At 44.5% G+C, this 17,608-nt stretch overlaps 1 protein-coding gene across 4 annotated transcripts in view; it reads left to right on the top strand.

The window, feature by feature from the left end:
* Positions 1–17,608, top strand: part of LOC138390767 (SLAM family member 9-like) — a 69,908-nt gene that overhangs the window by 21,077 nt on the left and 31,223 nt on the right. The window contains exons 3-6 of one of the 4 annotated variants that reach the window (XM_069480382.1): positions 3,994–4,290; positions 4,862–5,011; positions 5,211–5,287; positions 5,588–6,864. The exons of the other annotated variants lie outside the window; for them this stretch is intronic. Of the exons in view, the coding sequence (XP_069336483.1) occupies positions 3,994–4,290; positions 4,862–5,011; positions 5,211–5,287; positions 5,588–5,680 (617 nt within the window). The 3' untranslated portion in view covers positions 5,681–6,864. Of the gene's footprint in view, positions 1–3,993; positions 4,291–4,861; positions 5,012–5,210; positions 5,288–5,587; positions 6,865–17,608 lie in introns of those variants that run through there. 4 annotated transcript variants of the gene reach the window in all.

The raw sequence follows: 17,608 nt of genomic DNA, 5'->3' as shown, positions 1-17,608 counted from the left end.
CAGGCCCAGTTGTTCTAGCATTCTATTTAAGTTCATTATTTATTTATTTTCTGTTTGGAGGATCTGTCCTGTACTGTCAGTGGGGTGTTAAAGTCTCTGGCTATTATAGTATTGTTATCTATTATTTGGTTCAGATCAAGTAGGGTTTGCTTTATGAATCTGGGTGCACCTAAATTAGGTGCATATATATTAAGTATAGTTATGTCTTCTTGTTGAATTGTACCCTTCACCAGTATATAGTAACCATCTTTGTCTTTCATTACTTTTGTTGATTTTAAAACTAAGTTATTGGAGATTAAAACTGCCAAGCCAGCTTTTTGTTGGCTTCCATTTGCTTGAAATATTGGTTTATACCCTTTCATTTTCAGTCTAAATGCATATTTGCAGTGTTAGATGAGTTTCCTGAAGACAGCAGATACTTGGCTTGTATTTTTTTATTCATTGGGCCAGTCTGTGTCTTTTGAGTGGGGAATTCAAGCCATTCACATTTATTGAATGATATGCCATTCACATTTATAAGAACTGATAAGTGGGACAGATTTCTGTTCATCTTGTTGGGTAGAACTTCATTGCTATGTTTTCTCTCTTGAGCCATTGTGGTTACTGGGTTTTGATCTTTAGCTCTTGAGTAGTTTTACATTCATGGGTCTTTCTTGTGCTGGTCCGTGTGTAACTCTATTTTGAGTATTTCTTGGAGAGCTGGTCTTGTCTCGGTGAATTCCCTCAGTCTTTGTTTATCTGAGAATGTCTTAATTTCTCCTTCATATACAAAACTTAGCTTAGCTGGGTGCAAGATTCTAGGCTGTGCATTATTCTGTTTCAGAAGAGTGAGAATGGGGCCCCAGTCTCTTCTTGCTTATAAGGTTTCAGTTGAGAAATCTGGTGTGATTCGGATGGGCTTTCCTTTGTATGTTACTTGTTTCTTTCTCCTTACAGCTCGAAGAAGGGCCTCTTTAATGGATATTTTGGTCAGTCTGATGACTGCATGACGTGGTGTCTTCCTATTTGCTATGAATCTCCCAGGGGTTCTTTGAGCTTCTTGAACATGTATATCTAGAGTTTTAGCAAGGCCTGGGAAATTTTCCTCAATTATGTCTTCAAATAGCTTTTCCAACCCCTGCTTATTATCTTCTTCACCCTCAGGAATGCTGATAACTCTCACGTTAGGCTTCTTCACATAATCCCACATTTCTTGTAGACTCTGGTCTTTTCTCTTATTTCTTTGCTTTGTCTGTGACTGACTTATTTAATTAGAAAGTGTCATCTTCGATCTCTGAGATTCTTTCTTCTGTTTGATCTACCCTGCTCTTGAGACTTTCCACTGTGTTTTGTAGCTCCCTGAATAAATTCTTCATTTCCAGGAGTTCAGTTTGATTTTTCTTCAATATTTTGATTTCTTTAGTGAATTTTTCTTCCAAGTCCTGGATTTTTTTTTATGGTTTCTTTGTGTTGGTTATCCATTTTTTCTTGCATAATATTCAACTTATTTATGATCCATGTTTGAAATTCTTCCTGTGACATGTTGCTATTTTGAATCTGGTTTGTGTCAATTGGTAGAGAGCTGGTATTCCTATTTGGGGGTGAGATTTCCGTTTGATTCTTTATACTCCCAGAGTTCTTTTACTGAGCCCTTCCTATCTGGATCAGTTGTTAGATCTCTTCTTTCAGCTTTAGTCTTGATAGTGGCATGTCTTGTGCTCTGTTCTTAGGCTGTGTAGGAGCCTAGGTGTGTTGCTTCCTTTGTCACTAGGGGGAGCCTGTTATGTATTGTTTAGGGTTTTTCTACCTCAGTTGGGGGGCTGCTCCTGGTGGGTCCAGCCCCAGAGAATTGATTTGACCTAAAACTGGTTTGACGAGTTAAGTCACTGGGCTGTGGACTTTTGATTAGCAGCCAGAATTCACACTGGTTGCTGACAGAAAGCAACCGCTCCAGAGGTGGTTTCTGCCTCTTTCCTTGTGAAAGACACTGGCTAGGGGGAGGGGGTGATGCCCTCACTCGCCCAGAGCTCCAGCTGCTGCAGCTTCCATGGGCGATGTTCTGCCCCACCCCAGTGTCCACAAGGTCTATGCTCCACTCTCTTGTGACTGGGGAAGCACTCAGTGTTCACACAAGGGTGGAGCTCCTAGCGACAGTCCACGGACTAGGGGAGGGAGCCACCCATGGAGCTGCCCGGCACGCTATGGCTCCGCAGCGGCTAGGTTGTGGACCCTGAAAATGCGGCTGCCTGTCCGCAGATCACCGGCGCTGGGGGTGAATGTTCAGGGTCTGGCAGGTGCCTGAGCCGGGAATGGAGGGAGCCCAGCAGCCCACAGTAGCTTCCAGGCTAGAGACCCGCCGAGTGATAGAGACAGTTCAGCTGTCCCCTAGCTACCTTTTCCTGCAGCCTAGATCAAACTCTCCCCCCACCAAGCACAGTCCAGGCACAGAGATCCAGGGTTCAAAATGCCTCCTGCTAATGTCTCCTCTCCACAGAGCCCCACGTCTCCCGCGGTGATTCTGCACTGACTTCAGGCAGATCCCTAACTGAGACGGTGTGGAGTTCAGTGGGGAAACAAGCCGCTCTCCTGTGGGGCTGAATCCACTTCACTCACTGGTGAGGCAGGTACAGTCATCCCGCACTACACTCTCTGTTGTCCGTCCTGCACTCTCCAGAATTTCACAATCTTATTTCCCATTCACCTCAGTTTTTTCTTGCTTTCTGTGTCCCACACTGATTCGCTGTGAGTTCACACCACTGTTCTTGCAGGGGAGCGATCCTCTAGCATTGTGGCAGACTGAGATCCATGCCTTCCTCTCTGGGAGCACTAATCCAGGAGGTCACCTCCACTGTGCCATCTTCCATCCCCTCCATGTTCTTGTCTTTGTCACGTGCTGGGTGCTATCTACGGGCCTGGCCGTGGCCACCTTCCTCCATCTTCAAAGCCAGCAACGGTGGGTCAAATACTTCTCGACCCCTGTCACCTCCTCTCCCTCCTTCTGTCACTTCTAAAGGTCCTTGTGATTACATTGGGCCCATCTGGATAATCCAGAATAATCTCCCCATGTCAACGTTAGCTGATTAGCAACCTTAATTCTATCTGCTACCTTAATACCCCTTGCCATGTAACCTAACCTATTCCCAGGTTCTCAGGACTGGAATGTGGAACCACGATTCTGTCTACCACATTTGGAAGTCTACACATATCGAGTCATCCCTGTCCCTCTCCTCTCAGCGCCAGCCCCACACTCATTCAGGACTCTACAAACCCAGCTCTCAAAGCCTTGACAGGTATAGGAGAATGTTCACATGCAACACTGCCTAGGACAGCTGTTTACCCAAGTCTTTCTTTCCATAAAGTTCCTCTCTGCATAGGGAAATATCCTGCTATGGAGAGAGCGAGTTTGCAGCATTAGGTCCCATGTGTTTTCTAAGACTGGCTTACACATCTGACTCTTATGTTCCTGTCTGTACCTCAAGTTCAGTGACATGTTGTAACCACGCTCGGAGATGCAATTCCTTGTCACTGCCACTGCATCTCCCACCAATGCATCTACTTTCAGGAGTGAGGGGCTTTCTCTGGCCTCCCAGAGCTGGCCTGAAGTGCTGCCCCACAGGGCTGGTGTAGTCCCAGGAGTTGTCTCAGCTGGAGACGCAGGGGAAGGATCCTGAGCCAGGTCAAGCCCTCTGTCACGGACTTCTTCTCCTTCCAGCAAAGACCCTAATTTCTTAGAAATAATGGGTCTTTAGTAGGTGGAGTCCAGCCTTTTTTTCCTTTGTGAGATTTTTCAGACTTGTTCAATCTTGTGAAACCTCAGAGAGCTGACTGAGGGGCTCCCATTCTTATTGTCATCTGCTCAGTGTTTAGCTTTAGACAAACTGTGTTTTATCTGTCAAACACACTCACTCTTCTTATAGGGTGCACGCCATGGCTTCTGTGAGAAATTGAGGAGTAAGTGTGATGTGTAATGTTCTCTACAAATGAGGCTCTTTCTTTTGTCCCCTTCTGCACCAGAGCCCGTGCCCCATCCCCACATCCTGGCTCAGTCACCATCCATTGCACTAGGCAGGTGCAATGTCACCCTGGAATGCAGGGCCCCAGGGGCCACAAGGGACCTGAATGTGACCTGGGAGAGGAGGGGCCACCCCACGGAGCTGGAGCAGAGAGGGACACCAGGACCAGCCCTCAAGCACTGGACCCTGGTTGTAAGTTTGCCCCTGAGCCAACCCAATGCCAGCATCACCTGCGTGGTCAGCAACCACATGGACCAGAAAACTGCCACCAAAGATCTTGGGGACATCTGTGCCCAAGGTGAGTGGAAAGGGGGATCCAGAGCTCAGGCAGCACTGGGGTCTGAGGGTCTGGGCTTTCCTCCCTGCCATGTGTATTAGCATCACTGTCCACCCGGTCACTGACTCAGAAGCCTGGGAGTCGCATTCACCTCATTTTTGCCTTTGACTATCTCTCCCATCCATGTCCTCCTCTTCCAACCACCCACCATGTCCCTGCTGGTCCAGGCTGCAGCCTTTCTGTAGCTCTCCCACCCCTTCTGTGCTCCACCAGATGTCCAGAGTGGGCTTTGGGGAAAGCTGATGGGATTATGTCACTGTCTGTGTCACCTGTGGGAACCTGGTTCCAGCCACCTCCTTCCTGTAGGATTTGGATCTTAGACATCATCTTATTCATCTCAGTATCCCTGGCCCAAGCAATAGCTCGGTGTCTGTTTGAATGAATCGACCTGCCATGGTCCTCCCTCTTCAGTCTCTGCACCAGACCCCTTTGTGCCCCTCTATCATCTTTTTTCCTCTGGCCCCCCATTGGAAATGGGTATCTCAAGCCCTCTCCTGCCTTAATCTTGTTCATTCTTTGTATGAGGAAACAGATTCACGTGGATGGGATGTGGCTAGACGGCTTCCAGTCATCCTAGGGTCTATTATGGTTTTGATGTTGATCCTGGGAGCTATATCATACCTTTGGAAGACACGTGGGAAGAAGAAGAAGAAGAATAATAATAAGAAGGAACCAGAAAGAGGCAGGTTGCACTTCTCCTTCCAGGCCCAGATATCTTTCCTTCTCCACTAGACCTTGGTCCCCTTTCTCCTGAATGTGGGTGCCAAGGGGGTCTCCTGCAGATGGGATGGTACATGTGGCCATGGCTTTGGCATTCATGGCAGTTGGAGGGATAGAGGTCTCCAAGGCACAGATTTAAGGATTGTCTGTGTGTGGTTCAGGTACTCGATTGCAGGAGGACCCCAGAGTTGAGGATGGTGGCATCCACTATGCAGAGCTGATGAAGCAGGAGTCTCAGGTGGGTAAGAACAACGTGCTGGCTGGGCCATTCGCCATCCAGGGCACTCTCAGGTCCTTCACTTCCCAGCCCTGGGCTTCCAAACCCAGGTATCTTCCACTTTTGGCCCTGTTGCCTATTCTTTTATTTCTGGACAATCAACACCATTTACTAACAGAAAGTTGTAACTGGTGTCAATGTAATTCTTTCACTTTGGGGAATTTCATAAGCAAAGCATGTCAGTGGACGCTGGCTCTGAAGGTTCTTCTGGGGCCACTTTATCCCTCAGCTGCTCCAGGACCCCTCTGTCTTGCATTCCAGGGCATCGGTGAACGACATGTGGAAGAAAAGGGGCCTATGACTACTGTCTACAGTGAGGTCCGTAAACCAGGCCGGGCCATGAATATCATTTAATTGAAGGAAGCAGGAGAATCATCACCATTGGGACACATGTGGTCTGAGCTTGAAGCCTGCAGACAGGGACCTCTCCCAGCTGCAGTTCAGCTCCACCTGCCCCTGGTCTATGTTAGCCTGACTTCACTACCATAAGCTCTATATGTACTCATGATCTGGTTACATTCTGTGACACCTCCCCATGCTGTCCTTACTCTCAATATCCTCACCCCTGCCGGGTGAGGGCTCTTGCTCTGTCATTCAGAAGGAGTCTGACTCTTCTCCAAAACCTTCCCAAGGGGACTGTGTCCGATAGTGCAGGTAGCAAATCCCCACCACTTCTGCTGTGTTGCCAGTATGTGTAATTCTGAGAACACAAGCCCAGGTGTGGTAGCTGTGCAGAGTTGTTGACTTGCTGCAGTGGAGGGAGTTAGGATCTGTGTTCTGGGTGCAGAGTTAGGGTCAAAGGAGGCAGCATGGTGTTGAGCCTAAGAAATACTGATATATAGAAATGCCCTATATATTTTTAGAGACAGAAATGATTTCAGGAGTCTTGCAAGGCTTTGCCCTAAAGGAAAGTGTAAACATGTTAGTTCACATATCAAAAGCTGCCTTGCCTAGGAGGGAGTCTCAATGGTCAGTAGCAGCTGCATTCCAAGGTGACAGCTGCAATCCAGGCCTATGGCTCTCACCTGTTTTGAAAGGCAAAGCAGGTCTTGCCTAGAGCCACAGGATGCTGGAGCTGATCAACAAACACAGGCCACTAGAGATGAGGGCTGATCAATAAGACATGCTGCCCAAGCCAGACCCAGATGGAACCATGTGGTTAAAGTAAACAGCATAAGGGACAGCTTCTGCTTGACTTCTGAAATCTCTGTTCTAATACACAATAACCAGAGCCACGATGTCTCTGTTTGTGGTAAAGTAATAGCCTTATCATAAAACTTAGAAGTTTGCCCTAAGAAGATTTTAAAACTCATTGTTCACATAGATAGAGTCAGTTAAAGGATCTGTAGTCACCTTTTAGAAGACTTTGACTGTAAACCAAACTACCTATCATTATGTAAATCCCATTATCCTTGGCAACCGAAAACCTGTACCTACCTATAAGTATCTGTGTAAAACTTCAGTCGGGGTTGCATTTCCGTGGGAAGAGATGCAACCGTCTGGGCACCCTGCTTTATCTATCTTCATAAATCATTACTTTATAAACTACATCTTTGGCTCTGTGTATTATTTTTATTTCTGTTTCCTACTGTGTTTTCATCCTTTGCGATGACCCATGTCTGAGGGACCCGAACTTTTGCTGGGAGCGTAGCTAACTCCCCGCAGCATGGGATGGTGGAAACCCTCACAGGGACTGGCCTGAGGCTTCTTCTGTAGATCTCACATAGCCCTCCCTTGTCTGTGTTGAGCAGAGTGTGTGTGTTTGCATGTGTGCATTTGGGGTAGTGTCTAGGGCACATCATTGCAAGTCAATCAAAGCTGCCTTCCTTTTCATCTGTGCTAAGCTAGACCTAAGTCTCAGCCTTAGCCAGTGGACCCAAAGCTATCTTCCTGTGCAGTGGAAAGAGGAATTCACATTATCTCAAGCCCTTAGCAGCCTGTGCTTTCATTAGCCACATCCTTCTCAAATACTTTGTTGATATTTTGAGCTGTCTGTGCTGCCTTGTTTCCATGATTGAACTTATATTTGAAAATAACACAGTTTTTTGACTTATCCATGGTTTCACAAAAATTGCTTTAAAAAATTTGAGAGATAATAACAAGCCAAAGCCTGTGTTTGAAAGCATGAGGGTGTACCCTCACAGTGAAAATAAAATAAGAAGTGTCAAAGCAAAATGCCAGAGATATCAACTGTCGAACTTAGTACTTAAGGAAATGAAATTTTTCATACTGAAATAACCCAATACTAGCATACTGAATTCAATAGCACATTAAAATAAACATACTCCAAGATCAGGTATAATTTACTCTTGAGCTACAAGGATGATTCAACATATGGAAATGAATAAATGTGATATAAGACATTCATACAGTGAAGGATAAAAATTAATTTTATGATCCATACTGGTCGTTAAGGTGGCTGAGAAAGGCACCCACACTCGCCTCCTCCATAAAGACTGATGAAAACAGTGAGTAGATAATCACATGTTGAATGGAGTGTGTTAAGAGGGAACACTGAAAGTCAGCAGGGGAGTGACACAATGTCACTTCCTCAGAAGCATGGAAAGATAGGGCCATGGAGCAGCCTGTCTCGCCAGAATCAGCTTGGAGGCTTGAAGAACTCTCCATTTCACAGAAAAGGTAAGTGAGAGATCCACAGTGGTCCACATTGCACAGCAAACCCCTGCAATCTTAGCCATGGGAGAACCCCTTGGGCCATGTGAATCCTGAGACTAGTACAGGGAGTTATTTGGACTCTATGTGATGGCATGTTCCGGGGAGAGAGTTTGTGCTGGATCTGACACACCCCTGGGACCCAAGCAGCTGCACCACAGTGCAGTTTTGAGAGCCTAATCCCCAGCAGAGCACAATTTACCCTAGGGCCCAAGAGCCCCTTCATCTCCACATCTCTGGAGTCCACTGACATCCTCTGACATCTACCTAGAAGGCTGCAGTGGATCTAAACAGACATTTCTCAAAAGAAGACATGCAAATAGCCAATAAATGTTAGAAAAAATGCTCAACATTCCTAGTGATTCGGGAAATGCAAATCAAAACCACAATGAGATATCATCCCACCCCAGTTAGAATTGCTATTAACAGAAAGACAAAATATAACAAATGCTAAAGAAGATGCGGAGAAAAGGGAACTCTTATATGTTGTTGGTGGGAATGTAAATGAGTACACTAATTTGGTGAACAGTGTGGAGGTTTGTTAAAAAACTAAAAATAGAACTAACACATCATCCAGCCATGCCACTACTGGATTTGTTACAAAACGAAGGAAATCAGTTAAAGAGATATTGTACTCACATGTTTAAGGAAGCAGCTTCCTTTAAATAGGGAAGATATGGAATCTAACTAAGTGTTCATCAACAAAAGAATGGATAAAGAAAATGTAGTATATACATGATGGAATACTATTCTGTCAGCAAAAGAATGAAATACTATCATTTGTGGCAACATGACTGGAACTGGATTCATTATGTGAAGTCAAATAAATGAGGTACAGAAAGACAAATATCACGTGTAATCACTCATATGTGGGAGCAACAAAGGTAAGGTTTACGTCATGGAGATAGAGAGTAGAGTGATGGTTACCAGACGCTGGGGGTGGGAGGCAATCAGGAGAGGTTGGATAATGGGTACAAACATAAGGTTAGATAGAAGGAATGAGTTCTAATGTTTGATAACACAGTAGGGTGACTATAGTTAACAATAATTTATTGTATATTTCAAAATAGCTAGAAGAGAATATTTGAAACATTCTAAACACAAAAGAAATGTTAAATGTTTGATGTGATGGATATCCTAATAATCTTGATTTGATTGTTACACATTGTATGCATGTATCACAATATCACATGTACCACATAAATTTTTAAAATTATGTATTATTAAAAAAGAAAAAAACCTAAAGGTCATATGATCATCTCAGTAGATGCAGAATAAGCATTTGTCCACATATAACATTTTTTCATGATCAAAACTCTAAAGAGACCATTGTACCAATTAAGTTTCAGCATACAAATTTTGAGAAGTTGTAGAGAAGAATAGGTAAGAGCAAGGTGTGAACAGATCAGCCCCTGAGACGCTTGGTGTCCATTGAGAACGATAAGTCTAGCAGTTTGTTTTTCTCTCCCTCTCATCTCTGACTGTTGGCAGGTTCTCGAGCTGTTGGAGAGACTTTCTGCCCAAATGAGCCCAGAGGCTGCTGCCATCAGTGAGATGGGAGCTTCTTGTCAACAGGGCACCAGGCTCCCAGCCCCCAGGGATACCTCCTGTCTCCACAGACCTGAGCTGGGATGGCAGGCACTGTATTGCTTCTTTACCCACCATGTGCCTTTTTCTTTTCAGGGGGCTTCACCTCCACAGGTTTTGTCCTGCTCATTTCCACACAGACATTTCCACAGACTGCAGGAGCCACAGAGGTCCAGTGGGTCCAGGGTGATCTGCATGACTCCAGTGTCTAGACATTCTTGGCAGGTAGCCTATTGGAGTGAGGGACAGACATGATCAGAGTGCTAGTTTTCCTCCATCCAGACTCTTTTTGTTCCCTTCTCTTCCCCCACCTATAGTTCCTGAGACAATTGAGCCACCACACCGAGGCTTCCACAGAGAGTGGGGCTCAGGGATTTCCTCTTGGGTTCCCTCAGTGGGCAGAGGGGTGCTTGGATTGTGAACTCCCTGCCTGGTGTCCCTCCCTGGTGCTACTTGCCTGGAGACTCCATCAGACCAGGGCATGCCCCAAGGCAGAGTAACATCAAACCTGTATGGGCACCTTGTGACCTACTTGGGACCAGTGTGCTTCTCGCTGGCATGGTCAGGGATTGATCTTCACGGACCCAGTTCCCATACCCCCAGGTCTCCATCGCATTGCTTGGGGGCACAGAGGGAAGATTTATGAATTAGTCATGGGAAGCAAGAGTGCCCGCATGGGCATATGTAGGGGGAGAGTGTAGTGTGAGTTCTAGCTGTAATGTGATTGTGGGGAACCCCTCCCTCAACAGGAGGGCCATGCTCTCAGCTCAGGCTGGGATCCTGGGCAGGGAACCTCCTGACCTGCATTATAGTCCTGGGCAAGCTCTGCTGGCTTGAGCTCTGCTGGCAGATGCTGGGGGAAAACTGTGAAGCAGAGGAGGGTGGAGAGGAGCAAAGCTTGCTCCAGACTGTCAGATTGTAAATCTCAGATGGTCCTGCCTCAAGAAGCAGACTTTCTGGGTGGCTGGGGCCACTTCATCCCATCCCTGGCAGCTTTTCCCAGAAGCTGGGAGCTGACCTTTGAAACCTGCTGAAACAGATACCCTGCCAGATTTTTTTTTGAAGTCTAATAGCAAGCTTACCCAACCCAGCCCTGCCCAGCTACACTCCCCACCCGCTTCTGCTGTGGCACAGAATAAGAACTCACCTCAATTTGCAGGGCCCCACCTACCACCTGGGGCATTCAAATGCTTCTACTGAGGTACTGGAGCCAGTCACAGGATCCAGAAACATTGTGGCTTGTTGCTTTTGGCAAGTGCCACCTTCTGAGTGGGAAGTCAATTTGCACAGCGCTTTATAGCATTTATTGACTCAATCATTTAGGGTGTGGTTGACTGTCACTCAGAAGCACCATCTACTGTCTCAGATATTAAACTGGGTATGCCATTATCGAAACAAAAGAAAATCCCCAGATAAGAAGCAACAGCTGCTCCAGATGAGAAGCAATCAGTGAAAGAACTCCAGATGTGTGAAGAATCAGAATGAAAGGACACCACCAAAGGTGAACACCAGCTCTCTAGCAATGGACAGCAACCAAAATCAGAATATTGAAATGACAGATAAAGAATTCAAAATATGGATGATAAGTAAGCACAACAAAACCAACACAGAGAAATCACAAAAAAAGGAATTCAGGAAATGAATGAAAAATTCACTAAAAAAATGAAATTATTAAAAAAATAAAATGAAACTTGTGTAAATGAAAAATTCATTTAAGAAAATAAAAAAACATGGTGGAAAGTCTTAAGAATAGACTAGACCAGGCAGATAAAATAATCTCAGAGCTCGAAGACAATACCTTCGAATTAAGTCAGTCAAAGATAAAGAATAGAGAATTAAGAGGAATGAACAAAGCCTAGAAGAAATAAGGAATTATGGAAAGAGGCCAAACCTCAGAATTATAGGTATCTCTGAGTGGGAAGAAGAAATAACACAAGGGTTGGAAAACCTATTTGAAGGAATAATTGAGGAAAAATTCCCTGGTCTTGTAAGAAATTTAGATATCCAGGTACAAGAAGCTCAACGAGCTGGGAGAATCATTGTAAAGAAGCAATCACCATGACACACAGTTGTCAGACTGGCCAAAGTTAACAGAAAGGAGGAACTCCTGTGAAGCATAAGGCAAAAACATCGGGAAACTTACAAAGGAAAACCCATCAGGCTAACTTCAGACTTCTCAGCTGAGACTTTATAAGCCAGAGGATTTTGGGGCCCCATTCTCAGTCTTCTAAAACAGAGTACTGGACAACCTAGAATTTTGTATCCTGAAAAACTAAGTTACTTATGAGAGGGAGAAATAAGGACTTTTTCAGACAAGCAAACCCTGAGAGAATTTGTCAAGACTAGACCTGCCCTGCAGGATGTATTGAGATCTGCATTATACATACATCAGCACAATAGAAACTCACCAGTGGAAAATCACCCAAAAGCTAAAGCTCAAAGCCAGTAAAAATAATGGCTCAAGAGGTAAAACAAAGCAATAAGTGTCTACCCAAAGGATGAAAAGAAATGCATCCCACATATCAATTGTTTCAATGCATGTAAATGGCTTGAATGCCCCACTCAAGACACATAGGCTGGCTGAATGGATAAAAAAATACAAGCCAAGTATCCTTTGTCTGCAGAAAACACATCTAACCTATAAGCACTCATTGAGACTGAGGTGACAGGTGTAATGAATAGTCTATGCAAATGGAAATGAAAATAAAGCAGGTGCAGCCATTCTCATTTCAGATGAAATAGAATTTAAATCAACAATAGTAAAGAAAGACAAAGATGGTCATTATATAACAGTAAAGAGAGCAATTCATCAAGAAGACATAAGAATCCTAAACATTTATGCACCTAACCCATTTGCACACACATTCATAAAGCAAACCCTACCAGATTTAAAGAAAGTGATATACAGCAACATCATAATTGCCAGAGACTTCTACATCCCACTGACAGAACTGGACATATCCTCAAAGCAGAAAATAAATAAAAAAACATTTGATTTAAATGAGACTCTAGAGCAAATGGGCCTAACAGACATTTACAGAACATTCCACCCAAAAACTATTGAATATACATTCTTCTTATCAGCACATGGAACGTTCTTTAAGACTGATCCCATCTTAGGCCAAAAAAACATGTCTCAACAAATGTAAAAAAATAGCAATTATACCATGTATCTTCTCAGATCATAGTGGAAGAAAATTAGAAATTAACTCTACGGAAACACTTAATTGTACAGAAAGTGATTGAAACTAAACAACCTACTGCTGAATGATTATTTGGTCAAGGAGAAAATTAAGGTGGAAATGAAAAGATTCCTCAAACTAATGACAAAGGGGACACAAGTTATCAAAATCTGTGGGATTCAGCAAAAGCAGTCCAAAGGGAAAATTCATAGCCTTAAATGCTTGCATTAAAAAGACAGAAAGATCATAAATCAGCAATGTTATGAATCATCTCAAGGAACTAGAAAAGGAAGAGCAAACCAAACCTAAACCCAGCAGAAGAAAAAAGAACGAAGATCAGAACAGAACTAAATGAAATTGAAAATAAAAACACAATACAGAATATTAATGAAATGAAAATTTGGTTCTTATAAAAGATAAAGAAAATTAATAGACCTCTAGCTTGATTAACTAGAAATAGAAAAGAAAGGACCCAAATAAGTTCAATCAGAAATGAAGAAGGAGATATTACAACTGATACCAAAAAAATACAGAATATCAGCCCCTGGGTCCACTGGGGCTGGCCTGGAAGATTAAGAGAAAAAACATCTCAAAACATAGACCTAAAAGAAAAAGAGATGAAAAAATATAAAAGATGCAGAAGAAATAATCAGGACTCCCAACATGTGAACAAAGGGAATTCTGAAAGGATAGCATGGAAAAAAGGGAGGAGAAATATTACAGAAGTAGCAGAGGGAAATTTCCTTGACCTAAAGAAATAATTGAATGAGAAGATTAAAACAATTCACTAAGTTCTTTAATTTTTTATTTTTTATTTCAGATTATTATGGGGGTACACAATTTCAGGTTATATATATTGCTCGTGTACCACCCATCTTCCCATCAGAGCTTCAAGTGTGTCCATTCCCCAGACAGTGCGCATCACACTCATCATGTAGATATACACCCATCCCTTCCCTCCACCCCCCATCTCCCTGAGTCAGAACATTCAAGTATGTCCATTCCCCAGACAGTGTGCATCACACTCATCATGTGGGTATACACCCATGCCCTCCCCCCACCCCCACCTCTGCCCAATACCCAATTGGTGTTATTCCCAAATGTGCACTTAGGTGATGATCAGGGAAACCAATTTGCTGGTGAGTACAGGTGGTGCTAATTTTTCCATTCTTGGGATACTTCACTTAATAGAATGGGTTCCAACTCTCTCCAGGAGAACAAAAGAGATTCTATATCACCATTATTTCTTATAGCTGAGTAATACTCCATACATATACCACATTTTACTAATCCACTCATGAATTGATGGGCATTTGGGTTGTTTCCACATCTTTGCAATTGTGAATTTTGCTGCTGCAAACATTCGGGTGCAGGTATCTTTTTTATAGAATGACTTTTGTTCTTTTGGGTAGATGTCCAATAATGGGATTGCTGGATCAAATGGTAGGTATAATTGAATCTGTTTAAGGTATCTCCATATTGCTTTCCACAGGGGTTGCACTAGTTTGCAGTCCTACCAGCAGTGTATGAGTGTTCCTGTCTCTCTGCACCCACGCCAACATGTGTTATTTTGAGACTTTTTGATAAAGGCCATTCTCACTGGAGTTAAGTGATATCTCATTGTGGTTTTGATTTGCATTTCCCTGATGATTAGAGATGTTGAGCATTTTTTCATATGTTTGTTAGCCAATCTTATATCTTCTTTTGAAAAATTTCTATCCATGTCCTTTGCCCACTTTTTGATAGGGTTGTTTGATTTTTTCTTACTGATTTCCCTGAGTTCTAAATAGATTCTTGTTATCAGTCCTTTATCTGATGTGTAGCATGTGAAAATTTTTTCCCATTCTGCAGGTGGTCTGTTTATTCTCGTGACTGTCTCTTTGGCTGTGCAGAAGCCTTTTAATTTAATCAGGTCCCATTTATTTATTTATTTTTGTTGTTGCTGTGATTGCCTTAGGTGTCTTCTTCATAAATTTTTTGCCTAGGCCAACGTCTGTAAGAGTCTTTCCTACATTTTCTTCTAGAATTCTAATAGTTTCACACCTAAGGTTTAAATCTGTTATCCACCGTGATTTGATTTTTGTGAGAGGTGAAAGGTGTGGGTCCTGTTTCAGTCTTCTACATGTGGCTATCCAGTTTTCCCAGCAGCATTTATTGAATAAGGAATCTTTTCCCCAGAGTATGTTTTTGTCTGCTTTGTCAAAGATTAGATGGCTATATGAGGATCATTAATTCTATGTGCTACCTTAATTCCCCTTGCCATGTAATGTAACCTATTCCCAGGTTCCCAGGCCTGGAATGTGGAAATCTTTGGGGCCACTATTCTTCTACCAGAATTGGAAGTCCACACATTGGAAGTCCTCCCTGTCCCTCTCCTCTCAGCGCTAGCCCCACACTAATTCAGCACTCTACAAACCTAGCTCTCAAAGCCTTGACAGGTATAGGAGAATGTTCTCACACAACACTATTTAGGACAGCTGTTTACCCAAGTCTTTCTTTCCATAAAGTTCTTCTCTGCATAGGGAAATATCCTGCTATGGAGAGAGCGAGTTTGCAGCATTAGGTCCCATGTGTTTTCTAAGACTGGCTTACACATCTGACTCTTCTGTTCCTGTCTGTACCTCAAGTTCAGTGACATGTTGTAACCATGCTCGGAGATGTCGTTCCTTGTCACTGCCACTGCATCTCCCACTGATGTGTCTACTCTCGGGAGTGAGGGGCTTTCTCTGGCCTCCCAGAGCTGGCCTGAAGTCCTGCTCCACAGGGCTGTGCAGTCCCAGGTGTCATCTCAGCTGGAGATGCAGGGGAAGGACCCTGGGCCAGGGCAAGCCCTTCTGCCCCAGTCTTCTTCCCCTTCCAGCCAAGACCCCAGTTTCTTAGAAATAATTGGTCTTATGTAGGTGAGGTCCAGCCTTTTTTTCCTTTGTGAGATTTTTCAGACTTGTTCAATCTAGTGAAACCTCAGAGAGCTGACTGAGGGGCTCCCTTTCTTATTGTCATCTGCTCAGTGTTTAGCTTTAGGCAAACTGTGTTTTATCTGTAAAACACACCCACTTTTCCTGTAGGTTGCATGTCATGGCTTCTGTGAGAAAATGAGGAACAAGTATGATGTGTTATGTTGTCTACAAACGAGGCTCTTTCTTTTGTCACCTTCTGCCCCAGAGCCCGTGCCCCATCCCCACATCCTGGCTCAGTCACCATCCATCGCACTAGGCAGATGCAACGTCATTCTGGAGTGCAGGGCCCCAGGGGCCACAAGGGACCTGAATGTGACCTGGGAGAGGAGGGGCCACCCCACGGAGCTGGAGCAGAGAGGGACACCAGGACCAGTCTTCAACTACTGGATCCGGGTTTTGAGTTTGCCCCCAAGTCAGCCCAATGCCAGCTTCACCTGTGTATCAGCAACCACATGGACCAGAAAACTGCCACCAAAGATCTTGGGGACATCTGTGCCCAAGGTGAGTGGGAAGGGACACCTGGAGTTCAGGGATCACTGAGGCCTCAGGGTCTGGGTTTTCTCCCTGCCATGTGTATTAGCATCACTGTCCACCTGGTCACCCCACTCAGATTCCTGGGAGTCCCAGTCACCTCACTTCTGCCTTTGACCATCTCTCCCATCCATGCCCTCCTCTTCCAACCACCCACCATGTCCCTGCTGGTCCAGGCTGCAGATTTCCCGTGGTTCTCCCACCCCATCTGTCCTCCACCAGATGTCCAGAGTGGGCTTTGGGGAAAGCGGATGGGATTATGTCATTGTCTGTGTCACCTGTGGGAACCTGATTCCAGCTGCCTGCTGTTGGATTTGGATCTTAGATATTTCTCCACCCACATTGCTGATCTTACCTACTCGCTTCACAGCAAAGTGCTGGCTGTTGTTCCCTGAACGTGTCCTGTCATTGCAAGATTCTGAGCTTCACCACATGTACTCACCAGCAGATTGGTTTCCCTGATCATCACCTAAGTGTACATTTGGGAATAACACTAATTGAGTGTCAGGCTGATGTGGGGTGGGGAGGGGATGGGTATATAGCTACACAATGAGTGTGATGCACACTGTCTGGGGAATGGACATGCTTGAAGCACTGACTCGGGGGTTGGGGAGGCATGAGCAATATACATAACCTAAATTTTGTACCCCCTAATATGCTGAAATAAAAAAAAAAATAAAATATATTCTGAGCCTCTAGACATGCTGTGTCCTCTCCCATCAGCCATCCCGAGTCACATGTCCTTCCCTTCCTGTCGTACTGCCATTGAAGGATTCCCCTGAGGCAGGCAGGCTTTGTGGGGTGAAGACAGGGTAGTGGCACATGGCCCCCGCTTAAAGGTCTTGGTTTAAAATTCTTCTGTTAATCAGGTTGAACAAGGGGTCCCTGTTTTCATTTTGCACACATCCTGCAAGTTATGTAGCCTGTCCTGCCTCAGGCACTGCCTCCTTAGGGAACTGTCCGTGACCTCATCATACTGAGCAGTAATGATGGATTGTGTCTTGGTCTCCACTGTAGACTGGACAACCTTGAGGGCAAGGCCATGTCTTGTTTTCCTTTGAATCTCTGTGCCAAGCCAGCTTCTGGGAAAGTTTGATCACAACCAGTGTTCCTGGAATGAAAGAATAACCAGGACCCTGTGTGCAGCCCTGTCTTCTCTTCCTCCAGGAGCTGCTGGAGGGTGTGATGTGTCAGTGTCACTTAAATGCACCTGTGACCTTCTCCTCTGACCCCGTCCTGGAGTCTTAGCTAACACTTAGCATGGCCACAAGGCCCCCTGGGTACAGACTCCAGCCTCCCTTTGACCCTCCTTGCTGTCTGCCCCTATCCTGCCACAGTGGGGGTGCTGGCAA

This window comes from Eulemur rufifrons, chromosome 8 (genome assembly GCF_041146395.1).
Source record: "Eulemur rufifrons isolate Redbay chromosome 8, OSU_ERuf_1, whole genome shotgun sequence".
NCBI classification, from domain to species: Eukaryota; Metazoa; Chordata; class Mammalia; order Primates; family Lemuridae; genus Eulemur; species Eulemur rufifrons.
The sequence above is the reverse complement of the archived record's forward strand: the minus strand, read 5'-3'. Positions and strand labels throughout refer to the sequence as shown.